The 25509-nt window shown below is 37.6% G+C and overlaps 1 protein-coding gene across 1 annotated transcript in view; it reads left to right on the forward strand.

Annotated features, from left to right (window-relative positions):
* Nucleotides 1-25509, forward strand: part of cacna1db (calcium channel, voltage-dependent, L type, alpha 1D subunit, b) — a 92351-nt gene that overhangs the window by 46359 nt on the left and 20483 nt on the right. The window contains exons 10-41 of the mRNA XM_080897722.1: nucleotides 4126-4200; nucleotides 6383-6470; nucleotides 6651-6677; nucleotides 6989-7149; nucleotides 7227-7452; nucleotides 8398-8605; nucleotides 8821-8941; nucleotides 9036-9150; nucleotides 9263-9323; nucleotides 9431-9491; nucleotides 10082-10226; nucleotides 10364-10493; nucleotides 12239-12298; nucleotides 12387-12446; nucleotides 14524-14630; nucleotides 15186-15273; nucleotides 15416-15523; nucleotides 15698-15750; nucleotides 15836-15982; nucleotides 16115-16316; nucleotides 16457-16615; nucleotides 17786-17896; nucleotides 18576-18653; nucleotides 19139-19222; nucleotides 21996-22124; nucleotides 22863-22928; nucleotides 23052-23143; nucleotides 23232-23391; nucleotides 23510-23637; nucleotides 23860-23956; nucleotides 24142-24244; nucleotides 24945-25046. Coding sequence (XP_080753848.1) covers nucleotides 4126-4200; nucleotides 6383-6470; nucleotides 6651-6677; nucleotides 6989-7149; nucleotides 7227-7452; nucleotides 8398-8605; nucleotides 8821-8941; nucleotides 9036-9150; nucleotides 9263-9323; nucleotides 9431-9491; nucleotides 10082-10226; nucleotides 10364-10493; nucleotides 12239-12298; nucleotides 12387-12446; nucleotides 14524-14630; nucleotides 15186-15273; nucleotides 15416-15523; nucleotides 15698-15750; nucleotides 15836-15982; nucleotides 16115-16316; nucleotides 16457-16615; nucleotides 17786-17896; nucleotides 18576-18653; nucleotides 19139-19222; nucleotides 21996-22124; nucleotides 22863-22928; nucleotides 23052-23143; nucleotides 23232-23391; nucleotides 23510-23637; nucleotides 23860-23956; nucleotides 24142-24244; nucleotides 24945-25046 — 3552 coding nt within the window. The remainder of the gene's footprint in view (nucleotides 1-4125; nucleotides 4201-6382; nucleotides 6471-6650; nucleotides 6678-6988; nucleotides 7150-7226; nucleotides 7453-8397; nucleotides 8606-8820; nucleotides 8942-9035; nucleotides 9151-9262; nucleotides 9324-9430; nucleotides 9492-10081; nucleotides 10227-10363; nucleotides 10494-12238; nucleotides 12299-12386; nucleotides 12447-14523; nucleotides 14631-15185; nucleotides 15274-15415; nucleotides 15524-15697; nucleotides 15751-15835; nucleotides 15983-16114; nucleotides 16317-16456; nucleotides 16616-17785; nucleotides 17897-18575; nucleotides 18654-19138; nucleotides 19223-21995; nucleotides 22125-22862; nucleotides 22929-23051; nucleotides 23144-23231; nucleotides 23392-23509; nucleotides 23638-23859; nucleotides 23957-24141; nucleotides 24245-24944; nucleotides 25047-25509) is intronic.

Raw genomic sequence — 25509 nt, forward strand, 5'->3', positions numbered from 1 at the left:
GTTTATGTTTTTTGAACACAAATTTAAAGGAACTATATCGCTTTCTCTTGTGTTTTGATTAGATTTAAGATGGATGGGCCCGTTGGGATTTTCTGGTTCTTAAGTGGGCGGCAGCAGTCCTGACTTTGGGGATGGCTGACTTACAACATGATCATGACAAGAAAGCCTAGTGTAACAAATGTGGGAAGATCAGTGTTTTCAGCTGCTCTCAGTCATTCATAGCACAGCAGAGAATGATTAAGCTATGACAGCCTCATAATTCCTTTAAGAAAATTAGAATAAAAAAACTTTGCTTTCAAATAGAAATGTGTTCTGCAACAATACGCTTCTTAACATCCACCTCCACCTCTGACACAGTTAAATACCTACATTTTTGCCTTTGTGTACGCAGTACGAATATCTCAGCCAGACATATTATGTGCCTTATAACCGCTGAATATTATCTTCCACATAATTAGTGTTAAATCACTACAGCAGTGAATCACAGCCTCTGAATTACCACCTACTTTTCAGATACGTTCACTTATAACAGTTTTGACCATTCATGGGTCTCTCCAGCCGGTCAGAGTAAACACCAGCGTTAGTTTAATCCATAACAAATGTAATGGAATCCTTATTACATGGACGTAATGCTTATATTAGCGTTCACTTAATCCTCACATTTATATACAACTGGTGGTATAAACACCCATCTTTGGCATGCTGGAGGATTTTATCTATGAAATCATAACCACTGTAGCAGTGCAGTTTGTGTGCTGCACTACACTTTCACACATGCGTGTCGTGAAATTAAATCTCTAGAATTTTCTTTGATGTGTCTTCAGATTTTCACAGCGCTGCACGTTCAATACCATGGCAAAAGCTGTGTGTTTTTCTTTGCTGTATTTCAATGTTTATATGGGTTGTAAATAAAAATGCATATAAATACTAGAGATGGCACGATACCACTTTTTTATGTCCGATACCGATACCGATATCATAAATTTGGATATCTGCCGATACCGATATGAATCCGATATAGTGTTTTTTAATCAACAAAACTGTTTTTTAAAATATCTTGCTGCATTTTGCAAGTCTGCAAGTTCATACTCAAGTTTAAAACAACAACTACACTAAAGCTATTCTGTTATACCTGTATACAAAAAAAAATTTCATAGTTCAGCAATACTGATCAATCTAATAAACTTAGACCTACACCATCCTCCCTATTCTGGTATTTTAAAGAGTACTTAGCGTAAATATTAAGCAACCTAACTAATAGGGTTCCAACTCCCAGCAACAACAAAAATAAATAAATAAAAAATAGGGAACCACCCCTCACGCTCCACCTCATGATGCTTAATCAACGTAATCAACCTTAATTTGATGCAGTGTGAAAAAAAATGCACAGAAATCAATTATTTTTCAAGAAATATTAAATAGATTCAACATCTTTCTTCAACAAAATTGCAGACTGCACAGATGGTACCTTCCCAAAGGAAAATGTACTATAGCTTACTAGGGTAAATATATTAGACTTAATAGTCACTATATACAGTAATTGACTTCTATTCATTTTACATCAAATTAAAACTTTGGGTGTCAGATAATTATTTATTAAAAGCTAGACATTTTAAATGAGAATAAGAAAGAAAAGTATGTCTTTGTGCCCCCTTTTCCCAGTTAATGCCCTATCGGCCCCCCTGGCTAAACTTTGCTAGATCCGCCCCTGCACAGTTACCAGCCGTCAGCTACGTAGAAAAAGATCCTGGTGTAGAAAGTAATATTAAATAAATTGTAACAACAGCTTATCAAGCTTAAACGTGCTGCTGTTGTTCAGCCGCTGGTTTGCTCTTTCTGGCGCAAAGTGGGCCAAAAACAAACAAGAGAGACTCACGACAGAAAAGCCGATCAGCTGATCATTAGCAGTTTCACGATTGAAGTAGCAGCCGGAGAGCGAGAGGCAGTCGCTCGTTAAGCTTAACGTGGGAATGCTTTACAAACATTCAGAGATGGACTTACACACTTGCTTTACTTCTCTCGGGGATAACTTTGTCGGAGATGAAATGCCAGGTTGCTAGCGAAGCTCCAAATGCTATCCAGACCACCGACAGGTCCCGCATGCCACAGCTGCTCTATCACGTGATGCATACTGCTCCGACGTTCTGAGGTGAGTTACGGCGTGTTGCAAGTTTTGTGAGGTGCTTTCGTGATATTTAATGGATCGGATTACATTTTTTATTTTTCTCCGATATCCGATCCAGTAATTTAGGTCAGTATCGGACCGATACCGATACGTAATATCGGATCGGTCCATCTCTAATAAATACTGTATTTTACTTTTATCTGGATTCCAAAAACTTAACTATTTCAGCTAATGTGATCTAACGCAACATATTGTGGATGGACTGTAACCATAATGTAATTCAGCTCCACGTTTGCCGTAATAAACAAGATTTTAACGTTGCTGGTTAGATTTGGTTACATTTGTAGACAATGTTACTTGGTTGCAGTAGCAATGACACAGAAAAAATACTGACAAGTAGTAACAAAAATATATTTTTCATTACAGGCACGCCCTGGAAAAATATTTAGCTGTAAGTTTTTCAGATTCAGAAAAAGCAGGAGTATCTGCGTAATTCTTAGATTTTAATAAAGAAGGCAAACAAAAAACAGGCAAACTTGATTTGCAGATTGACATTTGTATTCATGTGTATTTAGGCACTGTGACTGGTGGAGAAGCCAGTATGAACAACTTGAACAGTTAGTTCTCGTTTCTGACATTTGCTGTATATGGAATAAGTCGAATGAGCCATTAAATAATCTAATAGTCCAAAGTTGATGAACAGGAGAAATTTGGGCTTTTTTTTTTTACATATGACATAGCATCCTGCCATCAGAGAGAGATGAATTTCCTTAGTTGTTTGCTCTACCTTAAACATTTACCTTTTTTGTGTGTTTATTTAATCATAGTATTTCTAATGTCTGGTATGAAAATTGGATGGCGCAGCGGCTCCGTGATTCTATTAACTGACAGTAGGAAGGCCATTTAAAATTATGTGTTGAATTCAGGGTTTTTCTTTTGTTATTTTGCAACAAATGTTGGGACTGAAGCTTGTGTCATTAGTAATTATACCATAATCCATCTGGATGTGCAGGGAAAAAATGTGGGCGTAACTGACATGAAAATACATCTGACCCGAGTTATAGCTAGACTGCCTCGTAACCATTCACAGAGCAGTCAGTGCGAATGTACCTGTCAGTTTTTATGTTCACCAGTAGTTGCCTTGCTTTTAGCCCTGCTGTCGATGTTATAGATGACGACGGACTAACTTTACTTCCTTGCAGTGTGTGTGCGCCTTCTAAAAACTGTCTGTAGACTGCTGTTAATACCTGTTTCACCCTTCTCTTCCCTTCGTTTCTTTACATCATTTTCTCTCTTTACCCACAATTGTTCTCTTCTCTGCTTTCTTCTACTCTTTTCCAAAGTCGTGTTTAATGTTGATTGTTTCTAGTGTTACAGTGTATTATATAGTTACTCTGTCCAGAATTTACAGAGCTAATGTTACAGCATGCAGTCTAACAGATAGTTGATTTTTATTGCTTTGTTTAATTTGTTTTTGCTTCATGTACTCAGCGGGACACTTTATAGTCATGGACAATCTTATGATGACACATTTAAAAAACGAATGTCCTTGACTGTCTTATTTATTTGCTGATATTAATACTAATACAAGTACATAATTTATGAGCTGATATATATCATAATTATCCCTTTATGTTCATCATGTTGTCTCTCTAAATGGTCTGATGTCTTCAAATCTACAAATTACTGTGAATTCCTCCTTATTTGGTCTTTTTACTCCTTACTGCCAGTCACTTTTGCCCAAGGAGCAATGATGAATTAATTATTACACACACAATTCATGCATAAATAAATGTAGTTAGTGTATTATTATTAGTAGTTAATCCACTAAATATAATTCAAGAATGTCCTGTATACTTTTCTGGACACGGTAGCTGTGCCAGTAGCTTGTATTGCAGCTGTCTCTTGCTGTACGTTCCTCTCTCTCTTGTTGTGCTGTGTACTGACTCACTGCTTCCTCTGCTGTCTGGCTGTATGATCTGCATGTTGATAACACCAAGGGGTCACGCTGGCTGACCTTACTGAGAAGAAGAAAGGAAAGTTTGGCTGGTTCACTCAGTCCACAGAGACACAGGGTAAATGTGTGTGCGCGCGAGTGTCTGAAAGTCTGAATTTCCCCACACATCTTCACCAGGACGGTTCATCACCTGCATGTGCTTTGCTTATGCTTTGTGTGTGCTCTCGTATTTAAACACCCTTTCCTTTATTAGTCTGTTTCTGATCCTTACCATCTTCAACGCATACATGTTATTCTATTACTGCACTGGCATAACAGGACAGTCCAACTTCCAGTAAAATGCTTTAAAGATTTTGAATTTTACACCACATGAAAGGAAGGGAAAAAGAAAATGGAGTTTGACCCGTTTAGAGCAGTTTAGAGAAAAATTATATATTTTTATTTAACTGAAGAATTAGTAACACTGATATTCCTAATACCACTCACACACCACATTGAACATTGTTTTACATACATATGTGTGTGGGCGCATGTGAATGTAAGCCTAATTCACAATGCATACTTTAGTAAGTATAAAACCATCAAGATAACAACAATAAGCCTCACTTAAAATGATAAATATCCTGTGAAACTCTAAAAATATATGGCATTGCAAATAAATAATTTTATTAGTATATGCACCAACAAGCCTTAACTTTAAAATATATAACATAATTGAAAATGAGCTCCCTTAAAGTACTTAAAATGTAAATGTTGGCATTTTGTTGCCCAAAAATGTACTTACATGTATAATATGCGAGTGTTAAATGTCAGCAAAATTTATTTAGCTCATATTTACTGTATTGCCATGTAAGTATAGGGTATATTTATCTAATATTAATGTTGTTAGTTAATATTATAACTAGATTTTCAGTATTTTGGGTCAGAAGAAAAATACCTTAGCTACAAAATTATTAAAATTTAGTTCTAATCAACATCACCTATATGTTGTAAAATAAATTGTAAATTGAAGTTTTGTAAATAGTTATTTTAATGTTTACCATGAAAGTAAAACTGCAAAAAAATATACTTGTATATATTATAATGAGTAATAAATTAGTTATTACTCATTATTATTGTTAATAGTTATTTTTATTTTAATAGATTTAAGTGTATTTTTCTACAAAATAACTTTATTGTAATACATTGCTTATGTTATAATAGGTGATAAGAGAATCTAATTATTACTTTGATTTATTTACAAAGAATTATAGACATTAGTTTAAACTTTCCAATAACCATTAAGATATAACAGTTATCTAACAACACAGATAATTATCATACGCAACTGTAGAAACCAATTATTAGCACATTAGTGTACATTATGAATTATAATTTAATCTCTTAATAAACAATAACTTACCATTTTTTAATGATGACTGAGGGAAAACATAGAATTTTATCTAGGACTGCCACATGGTTTTCTCATCATCATTATCATAATAATGGCATCTTCATCATCATCATCATCATCATCATCATCATCATCATCATCATCATCATCATATTGAGTCACGTTTTCAATTGCAACTATATTTTGTGCATGTACAGTAAATGTGAATTCTAATGTGTATACGCATGACATACCTGGACAAGAATAATTGATGCATTTGACTGCAGTGTTCATCTGAACACTGCAGTCAATGGTATTTCAAACCTCACCATGGAAAATGGATTTCCAGTTCCAGTCCAATAAATAATAATCTATCAAATTTAGTTTGACTCTGGACTGGCAGCATGTATTCACTGTTACTAGATCTGTGCAAAAACCTTGAGCTTCATCTTTTTGCAGTGCTCACAAGCATTACAGCTGGTTTCACACTGTGAAACTCCAACATCCAGGGGTCAAACTTTGTCAGGCAGTCACTCCAGCATTTTTATCTGACACTTGCAGATTTTGCTGTTTCATTTAAAAAAAAAATTTCTGGTGGTTTGGCTTGGCCTTCCTAATAAAAAAAAGAGATCAATGGAGTCCATGTTAAATAATCACAAGCTGAAATCTGAACTCAAGATTATAATCTATTGTTTTACTGTAACGACTGATTAGAGTGTTTATTTGGGCTTTGTTTGTTCAGATTTTAAAATAAGTCACATTTATTTTGAAGGATATTTTATCACTCGAGAACCAAGCCAAATCAAAAATGCATGGATATCAATAAGAGAATCAGTCATAACATAACAGAAAGCCTGTGTAATAAACTTTTTCCATTAACGTGTCTTTACGTGTGTGTATTTGTATGTGTGTGTGTGCGACATGACAGCGAGCATACCCACAAGTGAGACAGAATCAGTGACCACAGACAATCACAACGGAGAGGAAGACAAATCACCATGCTGTGGTCCACTGTGGTGAGTGCTGTATATGTTACTCAACACATTACACGTTTCACTCTAAAATTTTATTGACAGCTTAGGCTGTCTGGTAATTGACAGTCAGTAATATTAAAACTCGTTTGATTGGATTGCAGAGTGCACATTTGAACATTCTGTTACATTTAATTAAAAGTTGCTTCTTTTTATTCTCCCCAGTCAAAAAATTACTAAATCAAAGTGCAGGTTGGTACCCCGTTGTGGTGCTGCATGGTAGCTTTGTTCATCATTTACTGGACTTGTCTCATCTTGCATGGTTGATTATGGCATCATGTTTTAATTGTTCAGACCGCTGATGTTATCATCTGTGGTTTTTTCCCCCTAAATGTAATCATTGTGTTTATGCACCTGAAACCTACCCTCTTTTCCTCCTAATCAACCTTTTCCCCTTTGGAATCATAATGAAGTTGCTTTTATTGTATTTCACCAATCAAATAATCCAATAAATAGCAATACAAAAAGCAAAAACCTAAACATGTGACACTCATCGCCTACAGCCGTCAGTGGCGTCGATGGAACCGTTTCTGCCGCAGGAAGTGTCGCGCAGCTGTGAAATCGGTGACCTTTTATTGGCTCGTCATCATCTTGGTGTTCCTCAACACTCTTACTATCTCGTCTGAGCACTACAACCAGCCAGACTGGCTGACTGAAGTACAGGGTATGTGCTTTGCTCTGTTTGTTCCATGCTATCCTAAAACGTGCATTTAGACGTTTTTATCCCGCTTTTTTCTCCAGATGTTGCCAACAAAGTTCTTCTGGCCTTGTTCACCTTGGAGATGCTGGTGAAAATGTACAGCTTGGGATTGCAGGCCTACTTTGTATCCCTGTTTAACCGCTTTGACTGTTTCGTGGTGTGTGGCGGCATCGTAGAGACCATCCTGGTGGAGTTAGCGATCATGTCTCCTTTGGGTATCTCTGTATTGCGCTGCGTACGCCTCCTTCGAATCTTCAAAGTCACACGGTGAGCAATTCCCGCACTAATACTACTACTGACAATGACAATAATATTAATAATACTAATGTTTATATAGCACCTTTATTAACAAGGTTTGTGCTGAACTGAACATAAGTCAAAGAAAAAAATAAAATAAAAGTCAAATTTAAAAAAGTCACACAAAAGATGAGAATTCAAAAGTGCATGAGGTCTATGAAATGTCCCCTAATTACATTTAAAAACATAACATTTAAATATATTATAATATATTCATATATAGGTTCCAGCGCCCCAGCGACCCTGAAAAATATAGGCAGAAGAGAATGGATACATGGATGAATAATAATCTATTTAATACAGGCATCAGACCAGCAAACCTCCACTGGCACAGCCTGTTACAGACATGACCAGTAATCCATCAATGGGAATGTCTGAGATTTCTATTTAACACAGAGCAAAGACAAAACTATTAAATCTTAAAAAAAACAAAACAACAGAAAGTCATGTGATCTCTGGACGTAAGATGTTTAAAACCCCGTCTTTTGATTCAAATATGGGGTTTTAAAATTTGTTTTTATATAATTTTTCATTTGGAGTGCATTGTAGTTTTTTTAAATTCCGTTTTCAGACTTATACACGTGAGCTTAGAGTGCAACTAACGTAAGCAACATTTAATCTCTCACTGACAGAAAAAAAGCCTTTTATTTTGTATAAAATGTATCACTTGTATGAAGCTCAGAAAATAAGGAAGTGCTTTCTCCCCGATTATTGCCAAAAGTGATCTGTTACATGAGAACACGTGAAAGATCTCGCTGTAAATCTTTCACATAAGGCTGATGACACTTATTTCAAACAAACCGAAGGATTCAGGCATCTGTGAGCATATTAACTGACTACAGCATGTCTGATACCAGCTGGCTAAGTTGAGCGTATTGACAAGACATAATCCCTTATTGTTTGTTTCTTCCTCAGTCACTGGGCATCTCTCAGTAACCTGGTGGCCTCTCTCCTCAACTCCATGAAGTCCATCGCATCCCTGTTGCTGCTGCTTTTCCTCTTTATCATTATCTTTTCCCTGCTTGGCATGCAGCTTTTTGGGGGAAAGTTTAACTTTGATGAAACTGTGACTAAAAGAAGCACTTTCGATAACTTCCCCCAGGCCCTTCTCACTGTTTTCCAGGTATCTGTTTGATTTCATTGTTTCATTCAAAATTAAAGCTCGCTGTGAGCTAATTCAATGCTAATCTGTCAAAGAGTCTGTTTGTTGAGGTGCGATTTGCAAGAATCACAACATCCAATCTAAGTGTCTGCAGTGAGACAATAAATACAGTTTAAATTATTGTCTGGGCAAACAGAATAATTTTGGCGTCCTCTGCTCTACATTGTGTTCACCAGATCTTGACAGGAGAAGACTGGAACACAGTAATGTATGATGGCATCATGGCATACGGTGGTCCTGCCTCCTCTGGAATGGTCGTCTGCATTTACTTCATCATCCTCTTCATTTGTGGAAACTGTATCCTATTGCCTGCGAAGTGTGCACACATCCGTGTGAAAAAGTTGTTTTTAATCGGGGTGTTTAGTGTTTTCTCTTTAACTCAAATGATCAGACATCCTGCTAAATGTTTTCTTGGCCATCGCCGTTGACAACCTGGCAGATGCAGAGAGCCTCAACACAGCGCAGAAAGAGGAGGAAGAGGCAAAGAAGAGGAAGAATAGTGCCAGGTGAAGCTGTTTAATATTTTATATTTGAAGGTCTAGTGTTGAAGTCTTTTGTCACAGTCACTTAAAAAAAAAAAAGCGTTGTAAATCAGACCTTTTCATCTGTGCCCAACAGGGATGCAAGCGCTGATAAGAAGAGATGTGACATAGCAGAAAGCAAAGATGGCGAGACCAAGGTAAAAAAAAAATCAGGATTTACATTATATTATCAAACTGCAGACATGCATATGTTAAATGGCAGCACTGAGTTTATTAAAATCTCTCTTAAACCTGAATGATGAAGGTGCCGCTGGAGGGCTTGCAAGAGGAAAACAAAGAGTTGTATCCTTCCAGTGAGTCTCCAGGTAAACTGACTTGTTTTAACTGAGCAATACACATACAGTATACACACACACACACACACACACACACATATATATATATATATATATATATATATATATATATATATATATATATACATACACATACATACATATACATACATACATCGTACACACATACACACATAGACACAGACACTGTGAGCACTTTGAAGTCAAACACAACACAGCAGTTAGTGGAAGGGTGATTTGTTGATCAAATCAATTAAATAAACACTGTATTTTTGTACATATATTATTGTGCAGTAGATATATTACATGTTGAATGCCGGATTTTGAATCTTCAGTTCATAAGTGTATCTTCTGTATGCTGGGATTTACAGTTAAAAATAATCTTGTATGTGAATTTTAAGTGATCTTTTAACTGAAATTCTTCATAAGGCATGGCAATAAATTGTATATTCAATGAAAAAATAGCAAAATGCGTAAAAATTAAAAGAAACATTTAAAAATTTGACTAAAACAAAACTTTGGCACCCATGTAAATTTGACATGCTTTGAGGATTTTCATGCTAGGATCATATCAGAAGGACTGTTTTAATATTTTCCAGTGTGTGATGATGGTACCGACAATGACGAGCTCCCAGAAGTCCCATCTGGGCCTCGGCCTCAGCGACTTTCTGAACTCACCATCAAAGAAAAGATTCCACCCATCCCCGAAGGCAGTGCCTTCTTCATTTTCAGCAGCACAAATCCGTGAGCCTCGTATATCAGACATATCAACACATAGGAGCATTAACCAGTCTAACTGCTCAGTGTGACAGATGTATTTGTAGACACTAAAAGAGTTCAAGCAGTCCCTCTCTTTACTGCTTTCTACTCTCTTTTTGTAGGTTTCGTGTATTCTGCCATAAGCTGATCAACCATCAGATCTTCACCAACCTCATCCTGGTCTTCATCATGCTCAGCTCTGTCTCACTGGCTGCCGAAGACCCCATCCGCAACTTCTCTGCTCGCAATATCGTATGTAAACAACCAATGAGTCTGGAAACTGTTTCCCTTTTTTACACGTCACAGTCGGAGTTCAGCTGTAATTTTGTAAATTATGTATTACCACATTTCATTTACTACGTTCCATTTTAATCTCCTGGTGTTGAAAATGTGCATTAAACACCCATCATTAAAGTTATAAGTAAAACGCATATTTTAACAAATCTAAAATTTTCCTTAAAAAATAACAAGTGACATATGAAATGACTGATTTGGCAATAACAGATTTTACAACTACTGCTATTTATTATTATGTTATTATGTTATTTAACCTTGTCTGTTTCTCACACAATTCATAAGATATTCTTAAAAGATAATTCAAAATGTCTTAAATTTGAGGAATTTTTGGCTCTGAAATTAAATGCAGTTGGGTAAAAAATAAAGTTTTTAGAGGACTCTTGTTTACCTGAAAAACTAAGTACAGCCTTACTGCTTACATAGGAATTAAGAGGGTAAGTAGCAGCAAGATGCTGCTAATCAAATGCACTTGATTAACTGTACATTAGCAAGTGTGAGCGCCTCTATAAAAGCAGAAGTTTTCTGGTCTGAAGCAATCAAATGTGTCTAAACACAATCCCATAGTCTTGCCAGGGGTGAACGTTTCAGCAGATTCTCCCTAAATTCAAACTGAGCATGCTCAGAGAAACTACACAAAATCTCTACAGGCCTCAGGTAGCATGTTAAATGTTAAAGTTCATGACAGCACAATTAGAAAAAGACTGAACAGGTACGGCTTATTTGGAAAGGTTACCAGGAGAAAACTTTTCTGAAAAGAACCTGGCAACACAGCTTTGGTTTGCAAAGCTCCATCTGAACAAACCACAAGATTTCTGGAACACTCTATTCTAGAGTCAAATGTGACATATGTCAGCTAAAGCTTTGTCGAGACTGGGTCATGCAGCAGGACAGCGATCCAAGCACAGCAGCAGATCTGTAACAGAATGCCTGCAAAAGAAGCGAATCAAAGTGCCGTGATGACCCAAAGTCCAGGCCTCATTTTAATTTAAATGTTGTGCCGGGACCTTAAGACAGCTGTGCATAAAACCTCAAGAAACTGGAGCAGTGATGTAGTGATGTAGAGCAGAACAAAATTATTCCTCATGGTGATGTGACAGACTGATAATCCAGTCATACAGGAAGCAGTTACTTCAAGTTATTGCAGTAAAGGTGGTTCAACAAGTTACTGAATGAAAGTGTGTACTTAGTTTTTCAGAGGTCTGCATGGAGTCCCATCAAAAATTTATTTTCCACATGATTGTATCATCGTGTTAAACTGCCCACGAGCTGTGATTACATACATTTTCAGTGCAGACTTTAGAAGCAGATAGTTCAGCAGGCTTCCCTTTGTGTCTGCAGCTACAGCATGTCACTGTAAGGAGTTTTAAATAGTCTGTTTGTGTTCACTCTGTGCCAGTGCTGATTGCACTGGCACAACATGGCTTCTTCCAACACTAAAAAGAGACAATGGCCCAGCTTTGTTTGCATTCAGAATTTCAGAGAAGGAACATCACCGTTTCTTAACAAACAAGAATTTATTTGAGACTACGCACTAACGAGTGATTGGTCAGTTAAAGTATAACCTACTTAGTGCTTGGCTACACTAGTATCTGTTTCATCTGTGTTTAAACTTTGCAGTATTTACAGCTAAAAGTATTTAATAAATCTCTCACTGTGCTGTTGTCTTGGAATGACTTGAACTTGTGCATTGCCTTTTTCAGATACTTGGTTATTTTGACTATGCTTTCACCGCAATCTTTACTGTTGAGATCCTGTTGAAGGTAAATGTCCTTTGCGTGCTGTGTTGTGCTGTGCTGAGTAGAGCTGTAGTAACCCTGCGCGCTTATGTCACTCTGATTGCTTCCTCAGATCCTAGGCTATGCAGACTATGTCTTCACTAGTATGTTTACATTTGAGATCTTTATTAAGGTAAACAATTCAAACCGTTGCGTTTGCTCAGCAACAACCCACCACTTCCAAGCTTGCTGCACACATTCTTCCTCTCGTCATTTTTGTCTCTAAAGTCTGGTCAGAATGGCCGCCTGCTTGTCTTGTTCTCACAGCGCCGACATGTCAACGTGGAGCTCGTGCCTTTTCGTCAGAAATTTTTTTTGTCTGTCAGTCACTTTTCCATCACGGCCTACTTCCCCCTTTTAACCCTCGACAAGTTCATGGACCTTTGGCTCTCCAGAATACGACCGCTTGTATGGCTTTTCCCTAAAATTATGTTTTTACCATTTTTTTCTTTGATGACAAAAATGTATACTTTATTCATAGTTTTACAAAGGGATTGTTTTTAAAAGCACATCAGCAGATTAAAAAAAAGCAGTAAACATTAGAGTCCCGTGTTTTAAACAATTCATATCGTTTTATGTTTAATTACAATAACTAACAAAAATCCACCCAACGGGCAGTTTTTGCCAAGCCTGCAGCACTTTTCGCTTTGCTCACTTATGGGACAGACCTTATGTTATTTTATTTTGTTTTTCTGAATATCTTCGTTATACCACTGTACATAGTGAAATGACAAAAACTTGGTTAATTATTAAAACTTAACAGCAGAATGATGTATGTATGCATGTAACTAATACATATAACTATACATGTAATACATGTAAGTAATACATATACATATATATATATGTGTGTGTATGTATGTATTTATGTATTCTTCTTTTCCTTCTTCTCCTTTGCAAGCTACATAGAAACCCTGTCAGTTTTAAAGCTAACCTGTACATGTTTAACCTGAAAATGTAAACGTGACATGATTATTGATTTTTTTGGTCAATAATCTCAGTTTCAATTCACATCATAGGTGTGGATATAAATTTGCCCCGTGATCACTAAACCTCAAACTCCTGCCTCCATAGTACTTCCTTTATATTTTAAATGAATATGTATATCTACATAATGCAACACCCTAAAAACATTTTCAATTTTAAATAGAGCTTTACATCAAAATTAGCACTCTGCAATCAGAGTGGTAAGGGTTGCACAATTCTGATTGTCGTTAAAAATGTCCTCGCTTTTACTGGAGTGAATTGCTGTTTGTTCAGGTATATGTCTGTGATATTTAAGGACCTAATTTCAGAACTCTTCATTCAGTATTTAGAGGTGACTCAAACAAAACTCTGTCACATATACAGATACGCAGACCATTAAGTTACTTACATGGGACGTACTGAGAATGTAATATAATAGATTGAAATTAACATGATATATACAAAGATTTTAAATAACTAAACATCTATGAACATCTATAGTAATAGATGTTCATATATGTTAAGGAGGAGGTGGGGTATGTGCATTCATATACTACAATCATTATAGTAGGATGTTTGTTAAGTCTGCTATATTTCGGACGGTAGATGAACTCCAACTAACACCAAGCTTTAAAATCACACTGTCTGATTGGACACTGTGAACACAGATAAGAAGCATTTTTTGGAAAACTGTTCTTCCAAATAAAAAGCTTGAAGAAATCCACAAATATCCTAAACAGTTTTATTATTTTTACATTCACAAATCAGTCTCTAACCTTTCCCCAATACTTGCTGCATGTCTGCACCAGAAAATCTCATTTAAGCTTAAGCTTGAAAGTCCTTGTTTATGGTTCACTTTGTGGCTTAATCTGTACAGGAAATGAATGTAGTTTTAAAATGTTCCCCATGTCGTGTTAACATTTTGCAATGTCTGTACCTAATGTATCTATATGTACTGTATATACCATCAATGTGTGTGTGCACGCGGTACTGCACATAAATGCATCCCTGACGTTTCTCATTTCAAATATGTTTTAAATATTGATTGAAACTTTTTCCTGTTAATTTAACTTACCAAGCTTGAGTGCTTTTGTTAATCCTTAGAATATAACAGAATATAACAGTTAGAATATAACAGATCATCTATAGCAAACAGTTATTATGCATTTTGAGTCATATTGCTGCCTTGATTGAACCTCCTCCTTGATTGATGGCTAATCAACATGGTTCTCTCCTTTGTCCAGATGACAGCATTTGGAGCATTCCTTCATAAAGGGGCGTTCTGTAGAAACTACTTTAACCTATTAGACCTGCTGGTCGTTGGTGTGTCTCTGGTGTCTTTTGGCATTCAGTAAGTGTGATTGTCATCAAAAATTGAGCAACTATGTTCAGATGATAAGTTAAAAACTACCGTTTTCACACATGTACTACATTTCCCTGAACCTTTCTAGACATTACCCAGCACAGCCATATGTGAAAATGGAAATGTGTGACTCAGTCAGAATGGACATTAAATGGTCTTTATCCTGCCATCACCCTAGTAGAAAGTCAGTGTAATATCCAATGTGAGAAAAGTGCGCGTAACTCACCAGTGAATTTATAGAATAAGTAGACTTCATGCCTCTTTTGTGTTTCAGCCGCACTCATGAATCCCTAAACATTACTTAAACTAAATCAGTAGTAGCTACTTAGGGTAATGGCCTAATTCAACTGAAAATTCTGAAGAAGTCATAAGTAAAAACAACTGAATTAACATGTTACATCTTGATTGTCTAAACCCTGTCTGTACTCTGTCACAGTTAAATGGCTCAGCAGCTAAAACTTCAGTATACTAATACCTCTGTGGGGACATACCCATTAAAAATTACAACCCTTTTTCCCTGATCTGTTTTTCTGTCTCCTATAGGTCGTCCGCCATCTCAGTGGTGAAAATTCTTCGTGTTTTGCGAGTTCTTCGTCCTCTCAGGGCCATCAACAGAGCTAAGGGACTCAAGGTGAGAGTGACAATATCTCTCTCTGTCTATGTGCATGGGTTTAGTTGTCTGTCTGAATTTGCACCCATGTTTGTGCAAACACACGCTTTTGTTGGTGACACAAACTGTATTTCTAATAGCACTGTAACTGTATGCTTTGCAGCACGTGGTCCAGTGTGTATTTGTGGCCATCAGGACCATTGGCAACATCATGATCGTCACCACTCTGCTGCAGTTCATGTTCGCTTGTATCGGAGTGCAACTTTTTAAGGTACAGCAATGAGCTATAATGGGAAACAGGCGCACACTGATTGTAAAATCTCACGTCTCTTCTGCACTTCACTAAATTAAACAATGCTTCTACCATAAAATAATAAAAAGCTATACAAAGTTTGGGATTCTTGCACAACACTGCAGCTGACATGATCTGCTTTCTTTTTTAAAGGGTAAATTTTATCGATGCACAGATGATGCCAAGTCCAGCCCAGATGAGTGCAAGTGAGACCTTTGATTCCTTACTGGTTTTGCTTGCATTTTCAGTCTGCACACAGCATATGTAGTTAATATTATCTTTAAATCCCAGGGGTACATATATTCTCTACAACAATGGTGACACTGCGCTGCCCATGGTGAAGGAGAGGATCTGGTATAACAGTGAATTCAATTTTGACAACGTCCTCATGGCCATGATGGCTCTTTTTACCGTTTCCACCTTTGAAGGATGGCCCACGTAAGTACTGTTTTATGTGCAAGATGGAATTTAATGTTTGATATTTATTTTGCTTCTTCCAAACTAAATCCTGTATTGCCACTGGATAGTAACTGATTATCTTGACTTTCTGTCTCCGTTTTGTCCCTACAGTCTGCTGTACAAGGCCATCGACTCCAACAGGGAGAACATGGGCCCTATCTACAACTACCGCATCGAGATCTCCATCTTCTTCATCATCTACATCATCATCATTGCCTTCTTCATGATGAACATCTTTGTTGGTTTTGTTATTGTTACGTTCCAGGAGCAAGGGGAAAAGGAGTACAAGAACTGTGAGCTGGACAAAAATCAGGTAGGAAAGTCTGTTTATGATTATTTCAAAAGCATGAAGAAATAATGCAACATTATAGCCAAATAATATCTTAATAATTAATTACTTGGTTATGAGTCTCTGCTTCTTTTTGCCTCAACAAACCATCAACACCATGGCAGCGTCAGTGTGTCGAGTACGCTCTTAAAGCTCGCCCTCTTCGGCGCTACATTCCCAAAAACCCCTACCAGTACAAGTTCTGGTATGTGGTGAACTCCACCGGCTTTGAGTACGTCATGTTTGTCCTAATCATCCTCAACACCTTATGCCTGGCCATTCAGGTAAGAACTATTCATTCTGTCTTTAAGGTAAAGTTGAACTGGGTTTACAATCACTACATAGACTTTGTTGCCAAATGTACTGACTCACTCATTCAAGTCAATGATCATCCAATCACGTCCATGGTCACAGGTGTATAAAACACACCTGGGCATGCAGACTGCTTCTACAAACATTTGTGAAAGAATGGGTCACTTGCGGAAGATCTGTAAAAACCGTGCAAGTCCAGCCATGAAGTTTCCTCACTACTAAATATTCCAGAATCAGCTGTTAGTGGTATTATAGTGTGTGGAGGTCATCAACATTCTATACGATCAATCATTACAGACCTCCAAACTTCATGTGGCCTTCAGATTAGTTCAAGAACAGTGTGAAAAGAGCTTCATGGAATGGGTATCCATGCCTGAGCATCTGCATCCAAGCCCAATATCACCAAGCACAAAGCAAAGTCTCGGATGCAGTGGTGTAAAGCACCAGAGCAGTGGAGATGTACTCTGGTGTGATGAATCTCACTTCTCCATCTGCAAGTCTGATGAACAAGTCTGGGTTTGACGGTTATCTGGAGAAGTACCCTTCTCCTGAAGGGTACTGGGTACAGTTTGGCAATGGCCCCTTGTTGTTCCAACATTACTTCACTCCGGTGCGCAAAGCAAGATCCATAACGACATGGTGCGCAAGTCTGGTGTAAAAGAACTTGACTGGCCTGCACAGAGTCCTGATCTCAACCCGATAGAAAACCTCTGGGATGAATTAGAGCGGCGACTGTGAGCCAGGCCTTCTCGTCCAACATCAGTGTCTGACCTCACAAATGTGCTTCTGGAAGAATGTTCAAAAATTGCCATAAATAAATACAGAAGATTTGAAGCTAGTGTAGGTGAATATGGACGGTGGACATCATATTAAACCGTTTGGATTAAGAATGGGATATCACTCAAGTTCATATGTATGTGAAGGCAAACAAGCGAATACTTTTGGCAATATAGTGTAGCAAATAAATATTTAATTTATCAGTTTGTCAAATATTGCTGTGCCTAGAAATGTTAGTGGTTGAACTGATCTGATCTGTACATAATGAGTCTAAAATGATGATGTACAGTCTTTTGTCATATGCTGAAATACGTATTTGTTTCTTAATATTTGTGTGTTTAGTCTGTGCATATGTCTCTTTTCAGCACCATGGTCAGTCTCATTTATTTAACTATGCCATGGACATCCTGAACATGGTGTTCACTGGGGTTTTCACTGTAGAGATGATCCTCAAGCTGATTGCCTTCAAGCCCAGAGTAAGTCTCTTCTCTCCTCTCTATGATTTATTTTATTTTCTGTCAAAAATTGTCCTTAATGCAAAAACTTAAGTGTTTAAGCAAATTATATGCAGATCTATTCAAAGACCAATAGTACCTTAACTCTTTCCCACATGTAGATGACCACCTCTCTACCCTTAATGATGAGTTTTAAAATTCCAGTATATGCATTTATATGTTATATGTTTATATGTTAATATAAATGCAGTTTGAGGACCATTAGATCAGGTTCCAGGTTTTTCCAAGCTGTGTAGGCAGAGATCACCCTCAGTAACTTCTGGAGCACCCCCACTCATTTTGTTCTGGAAGGAGGCCTCAAATATGACAGACACTGCTCAGTTTAGGAAAGCAATACAAGGGTTACCCCTTTTAGGCATTCAAAAGGGAAAGAGTTTTCCTCTAGATGTCCTTTTTATATTTTATCCCCAAAAAGATCAGTGTTTGAGTTTTTACCTGAAGACACTTTTAAGCCAGCCCTCTTTCTTCCTGTTCCTGTTGCCTCCCATCACGGGCTCTTTGCTCGAATCTCATCCTTCCACTGATTTCTTATCGTCACCCTCCTGTACCCCTCACTGTAATCTCTTATACTTTCCTGCATCACCCTCCTCTCCTGCCTCCCCCCTCTCCTCCTGCTGGCTGTGCATGCTGCCATATTCAGGGCTATGTCGGGGACGCCTGGAACGTCTTCGATGCTCTGGTGGTGATTGGCAGTGTAGTCGACATCATACTCAGCCAGGTAGAAAGACGTCAGTATGTAGAACTCTGTCATTCCCTCTTCCTGCTCTCCAACTGCTACTGCCACTCTCCTTTTTTCCATCCTTCACATCTTTTCTCCTTCCTTACCTTCCTGTCTTAAATTAGTGTTGAATAGTGTCTGCACTTGAAACGATCTTTTAAATCTTTGTCGGGCTCAATGGTTGATAAGCACCACAGGCCAAATATCTGCTAAATAACCTGAAAATCTGCTGTTAGCTTTCGGGGGCAATAAGTGCCAACAAACAGCATGTATTCCTTTAAGCCAGCAATAATAAAAGTTGGCACTCTCACAAGCTCCGACAGGAAAACCTTTTCAGCCTCGCTCTGTTATATCAAAGCACAACTTTTTGATGCTCTTTTCTTTCTGTCTTTCACACTTCTTTTTATACTACTTCTTCCTTTTCTTCCTGGCTTTGTTGTCTCTCTTTCTTCTTTTCTGTGTGTCTTTGTTGCCTGTGCTTGCAGAACTATTTTGCTGATGCATGGAACACGTTTGATGCCTTAATTGTTGTGGGTAGCGTGGTTGACATTGCCATCACTGAGATCAATGTAAGTAATCATTTATCGCACATGTCTTGCTGTGTCTTCCGCTGCAGGAGTGCCTTGCTGTAGCATCAGTGTTACAAATCAAGGGCGCAGCTGTCTTTTTTTCAGGCATTAGGAATTATTTTTTGCAGTTTCATAACAGGAAAAGCTGCTGCTTTAAAAAAACATGTAATCGACTCAAGCTTTTTAACCCTTACATACTGTTCAGGTCAGATTTAATCTGTTTTTAGGTCATCTGAAGACTGATGACTTTTCCAAAAGTAACCAAAAATAAACAAAAATGAAAATATGTTAAAACTTTATACTGTTGTACAGTACAAACTAATGCTGTTCTGGGTCAAATTTGACCTGTATCTATTCAAATGAACTTTAGAGCCACCGGTGTGGATCATTTAAGGAAAACTGGCATTTTAGGGAATCTTGAAACTGTAAAGCCTGTGTCTTTATGTATTTTTTATGAGACAGTAATGAAAGAGTTCAAGGAAGGGACTGACCTATCAGGAGAATTGTGTTCCCACCACATTTGTCCAGGTTGCTGCAGAGACCTGCTGGTCTTTTAAAATAGTTAAACAGTGTAGGAATGATCATATATGGCGCACTTAAGGAGCAGAGGTCATAAGCGCCTGGAATGTGATAGAATAAACACAAAATAAACAAATTAGAATCCATCTACTCAGAGCTAACTGAGCTTAACCCTTGTGTGGTGTTCGTATTTTTGTTACTCAGCCAGTGTTCATGGGTCTGGTGGACCCGCTAGAGTTTTGGCTTTCCAAATTAACACTATCAAACAATTTTATGTTAAATTACTCAACAGATGTTTACTTCATCCCAATTACAAGACATATGAACAGCAAACATGGTTAATTTTTTCCCTTTACCTTTGTTAGATCACATTTATGAATTAATGTGCTTCTCGTTTTTCTTTTATATAAAATGTTATAAATAAATCAGTTATAATCAAGTGGAGTGAGTGGAAAGACACAACACATTTACACGTGAAAAAATAATTAATTGTTTAATTTTTCTTTTGAAAAAAACTGAACACGGGTCTCACAGACCCGAACACCATACAAGGGTTAAACTAACTGAGTGTAGCCGAGATTAAAAGAGCTCAAAAGAGGGCTTTGGGTCTTTTATAAGATTATAAAAGCACTTCAGTTGCCGTTCAGTGAGTGTGGGGAAACACGTGTGCGGTCATGTAAACGGATGAAATATGAACAGTATGTAACGGTTTCACCACTTTATTTAGTGACACACATTTGATAATTATTTAGTCAATCCAGAAAAAGGGAGACATTGGTTTTTGTGTCAGCGTACTGTGGTTTGAATGAAAAGAGTGAAAAAGGATCTTTTATTAAATTGGCATTAAAAAAAAAAGAATTGATAAAATAGCAAGTTATAAATTCTAATTAGATCTACTAAGATCTTGTTTCTTAATTATATACGTACTTAATCTGTGAATGAATTTGTTATACTGCTACTCCAAGGCAACTCTTTGTCCTTTTCTGTGGCTCATGTTAACACTGATTTCACGCTCTTTGCCACCTTTTCCATGTCATGATGTGTCTGTTTGAATTTTTTTGAATGACTGTTTAAAATAAGACACCTCCTGTAATTGAAATATAGAACTTGGTAGAAATAAACAAAATAAATCCTGCGACAGAAAGCTTGCTCTTTAGTAGAGCAACAGGTATTTGCATTCTTTTTTCCATGAATCTTATTTATGGTGTTACTGCTTAGAATATGTGGCGACAGGCTTACACTGCTGATCTTGTTCTTGTTGGTAAGTTTTGATGCTGTGTTGTTTGTGTTGTTTTGGGTTTTTTTTTTAAATAAAGTTCCATCTGAGAGCTTTTAATGTATTCGGATGTTGAATGAAGCACAGGTCACTGATGATATGTGATGTTTGCAGCAGCACTTACCTGTGAATGGTTTGGTGCTGGTTCTTATGACTCGGATTAACTTTAGGCTTTTGGTTTCAAGTCGGCAGCCATTCCTGTTGTCAAGGTGATAGTGGAGCCAGGGGTAAGAAGCCCCTCCTCTTTTATTTAAGACCCTCACCCTTCTGTGACCATCCAAAAAAAAAGTCAAAAGCATCAGCATCTTTCTGTTATTACACTTTTTGCTCAGTTACTGCTGAAAATCTTTTTTAAATACCAGAACTGATTGAATCACTTGTAAGGGTTTGTGTTGAACTCTCAGTGTCTGTCACAGTCCCGTTTTGAATCCACCTGGTTTGTTGCATTTTGGCACCAGTTTTCAATCTGCTGATTTTTTTGTCCCGTCTTGGTGCATGGCATGACACGCGGGATTAAAACTGGCCTTTTTGTCCTTCATTCTAGTGTAGCTCTGTGTAGCATTAGCAGTCAGGTTATTTAAAATGAACTGCTCTTGACTTAGCTCTTATGTATTTGCAGATAAAGCTCTCTGTAGTTGTCCACAATTACATGCACATTTAAATTTCCCGTATGTGCAAGTCCTCCAGGTCTGTTAATGGCATGGCGTTTAACACACAAGTTGTTCTGCATGCTTGTTTATTGTCGTCACTGTAAACAGTTTCTAAAGTCTAAAGTGGGAGGCTTTTTCACAAGCATTTAAATTTATTTGGTGTTGCTTGGTAACTAATATGTCCCATACATGACTCTCATAAAGAATGCATGTATGACTGACTGCATGAATGAACGAGTGTTGCATATCTTCATTAGTGTGCTGGAAAATGGAAAATGTTCCTTTTATTTCTTTGTCCCATAATAACTCTTGCCCTCACCCGCTTCAGAACACAGAGGACAGCGCTCGCATCTCCATCACCTTCTTCCGCTTGTTCAGGGTGATGCGATTGGTCAAACTGCTGAGCAGGGGTGAGGGAATCAGGACTCTCCTGTGGACCTTCATCAAGTCCTTCCAGGTGAGACTATAGCAGAGAGAAGGGACCCCATGATACAATATTATCACAGTATGTTATTATTGCCATTTTAAACATGCTGAGTTAATGCAGCAACATTTATTTGGATATACTATGATTTATCACCTTTGTTTTCCAACTACAAATCATTTCCCCTAAGGTAAACCAGTATCTGTATTATCTAATGAGATAAAGTTCTCAGTCTGTTCCACTCACTTAACCATTTTTTATTAAGGAGACAGACTGAACTGAAAACATATATTAACCTATTATAATGTATTATCAATATAATAAATATACTCATCTCTTTTGTCCCATCAAGTAAAAAATTCCAAAATAAGTTCATATGTTTGACTTAAATGTATATGATGTTTTTCTTCTTTATTTGTCCAATTCCTTGATCTTTGTCTTACCAAAACACCATAACACTGCACATTCCTTCAGAGTGCTCTCAGTCTTTTGATTTGCAACGTAAACTGTGGTGTATGGTGCTAATTCTCGGAGAAATATATTTTCCACCACAGTAAATAACTAACACTGCTTAGGGTTGTGATGAAAACCAAACCAACCAGAAGTAGAAGTATGTTGAAATGAGCTTGCAGCAGGCGCACTCGAAAAACTGATAGGGGCATGTTTTGTTGCGTAGAATACCAACATAAAATAGAAGCAGTTATGACTTGACACTGCTCAAGTTAAACTGCAGATTTCACAGCGTCCAAGTTCTTTTTTTTCCTCCCTCAGGCTCTTCCCTATGTCGCACTCCTGATAGCCATGCTGTTCTTCATCTACGCTGTAATTGGAATGCAGGTAATTTGTTAGGAAATGGTATCGTTACATGAAACGGTGGGACCTGTTAGACACCCTGCACAATATGTATGTCTTTCTTTGAGAGAATCTAAGCATTAATGGGATATTTCTTCTCTTTTTTAGGTGTTTGGGAAAATAGCAATGGTAGATGGGACACAAATCAACCGCAACAACAACTTTCAAACTTTTCCCCAAGCTGTCTTGATGCTGTTCAGGTCAGTATGTATTTGTACATAATAAATGTATCTTTATTTTTTATGTACGGCTGCAGCTGTGTTGACGTTGTTCCTCGTTCACTGTTAGGTGTGCTACAGGCGAGGCCTGGCAGGAGATCATGCTAGCCTGCATGCCAGGCAAGCTGTGTGATTCAGAGTCAGACTACAACCCTGGGGAGGAGAGGACCTGTGGCAGTGGCTTTGCCATTATCTACTTCATCAGCTTCTACATGCTCTGTGCTTTCCTGGTAAGCTTCAGCCATCTGACTGTGTTCAAAGTGACTAATTTTTACACGCAGACCTGAGTTTTCACTGTCCCGTGCACAGTTTCTGTTACAAAAAATGTTGCATGTTTTTTTCTTTCAGATCATAAACCTGTTTGTTGCTGTCATCATGGATAATTTTGACTATCTGACCCGTGATTGGTCCATTCTCGGGCCGCACCACTTGGACGAGTTTAAAAGGATCTGGTCAGAATACGACCCAGAAGCAAAGTTAGTACTTGGAACCAGTTGTGAAGAGTAGTCTGAAGCATTTTCTCTTGTTATTTATCTCTTAAATGGTACACTATACTAGTGTTAAAAACGACTCCATTAAATATGATAGTAATTTTTTATAATTGTAAATTCTCTAAAGTGTACATACTTATTAGGACCTGTGCCTGTAGTGGAGACTGCTTGCTTGGTGTGATGCATTTAATCTGAATGTGCTGTCAGGGGCAGGATAAAGCATCTCGATGTAGTTACTCTACTGAGGAGGATCCAACCCCCGCTGGGCTTTGGGAAACTTTGCCCTCACAGAGTGGCCTGTAAGGTGGGTTTCCACAACTTTCCATACAATAGCAATGAAGATAATGCACTACACTGCCACTCTTTTACTGTATCACCTAAAATACGTTGCAGCTTTTGTACATTTCACTCATTAAACTTGCAGTTTTCACATTACTAATTTAACATTAGGCGCCTCAGTGTTAATCTGTGTTTTGGATTCTTTTACAGCGTCTGGTGGCAATGAACATGCCCCTGAACAGTGATGGAACTGTAATGTTTAATGCCACCCTGTTTGCTTTGGTCCGCACTGCTCTCAAGATTAAGACTGAAGGTGAGTGTGCACCTTTAGCCGCTTTTGGATCTGCAGAATTATTGTTTGCTTTCTTATAGATTGGTTTAGCATTTTAGAGCTGTCTGCCATGTTGTGTAGTATGCAGTTGATTGCCTTTTAAGCGTTATGACATTTTGACTTTTTAAGTAGGAGGACTAAGAGGTGAGGCTAATGGGATCAGTGACCTGTTGTATGTGCAGCAGCTTAAGATTACAGCCCAGAGAAACCATTGCAGCACAGTGAAGTTAATAGGAGACAGATTTAAATGCACTGGGAATCAAGTCTTACATTGAAATCAGCATTAAATAAGGAAAAAACACATTTCAGTTGAATATTTAATGAATAAAGTAAGTGCGCACTTAAAGCTTCACACAGGAACATACTATTTAACTGAGCAGTTGAAAAGTATGTCACTCTGAGTTGAACCACTTTTATTTTTGTCACCCAAACTCAGTTGTTCCTTCCAGAATTAACACAAGAGGGCGCTATAGATCATATTTAAGTAGTAGTTCCTCCTGCAGTCCACTGCATAACCAACATGGCCCTTTAATTAAAAAAAGGTAACTTAGCACCAAAGTAAAGCATAATCATTAATTACAACTCATGATGGTAAGAAATGTTTTGACGTATGTTGTGACTGTGTGTGAAAAGCAGACTTCGTACTCTTACTTAATTTTAACCTTGGTTGCACTTTTCAAAGGGAACCTGGAGCAAGCCAATGAGGAGCTTAGAGCTGTGATCAAGAAGATCTGGAAGAGGACCAGTATGAAGCTACTGGACCAAGTGGTGCCTCCTGCAGGCGGTCAGTGGTCGTTGTACACAAGTGCACAGGGACAAAACTGCTTTCGTTGCTTTCGTCAAGTGACAGTCTCTCTCATGTGTCTGTTCCATTCTCTTGCTCACATGATAAAAATAATTTTACAGATGGATTCTTATATGTATATATATCTTTTTTTTATATTTCCAAACAATAATAGTGGAAGCCTAAGCATGCTAAGTACGTCTGAAGCCAAAATAATTTTAAAGTCAACAAAAGAATCAAGACGGGTTCCTCGCCTTGTGATGTAGATCAGTAGGTGTAAAGGACAAGGTGAAGTACAGATAAGAATAAGCTTTATGAAACAGAAAACAGGAGGTGAAGAAGAACCCACAGGAAGCCTTTATCATCCTGTTTTTGCCTTTCTGAAACTGCAAGACCAGCTGTTTTACTATAACAAAACTTTTAATTTGTTGTGAAGTTAAGCTTATGTATTTCACAGAAACTC

Source organism: Rhamphochromis sp. 'chilingali' (genome assembly GCF_963969265.1).
Source record: "Rhamphochromis sp. 'chilingali' genome assembly, chromosome: 12".
Lineage (NCBI taxonomy): Eukaryota > Metazoa > Chordata > Actinopteri > Cichliformes > Cichlidae > Rhamphochromis > Rhamphochromis sp. 'chilingali'.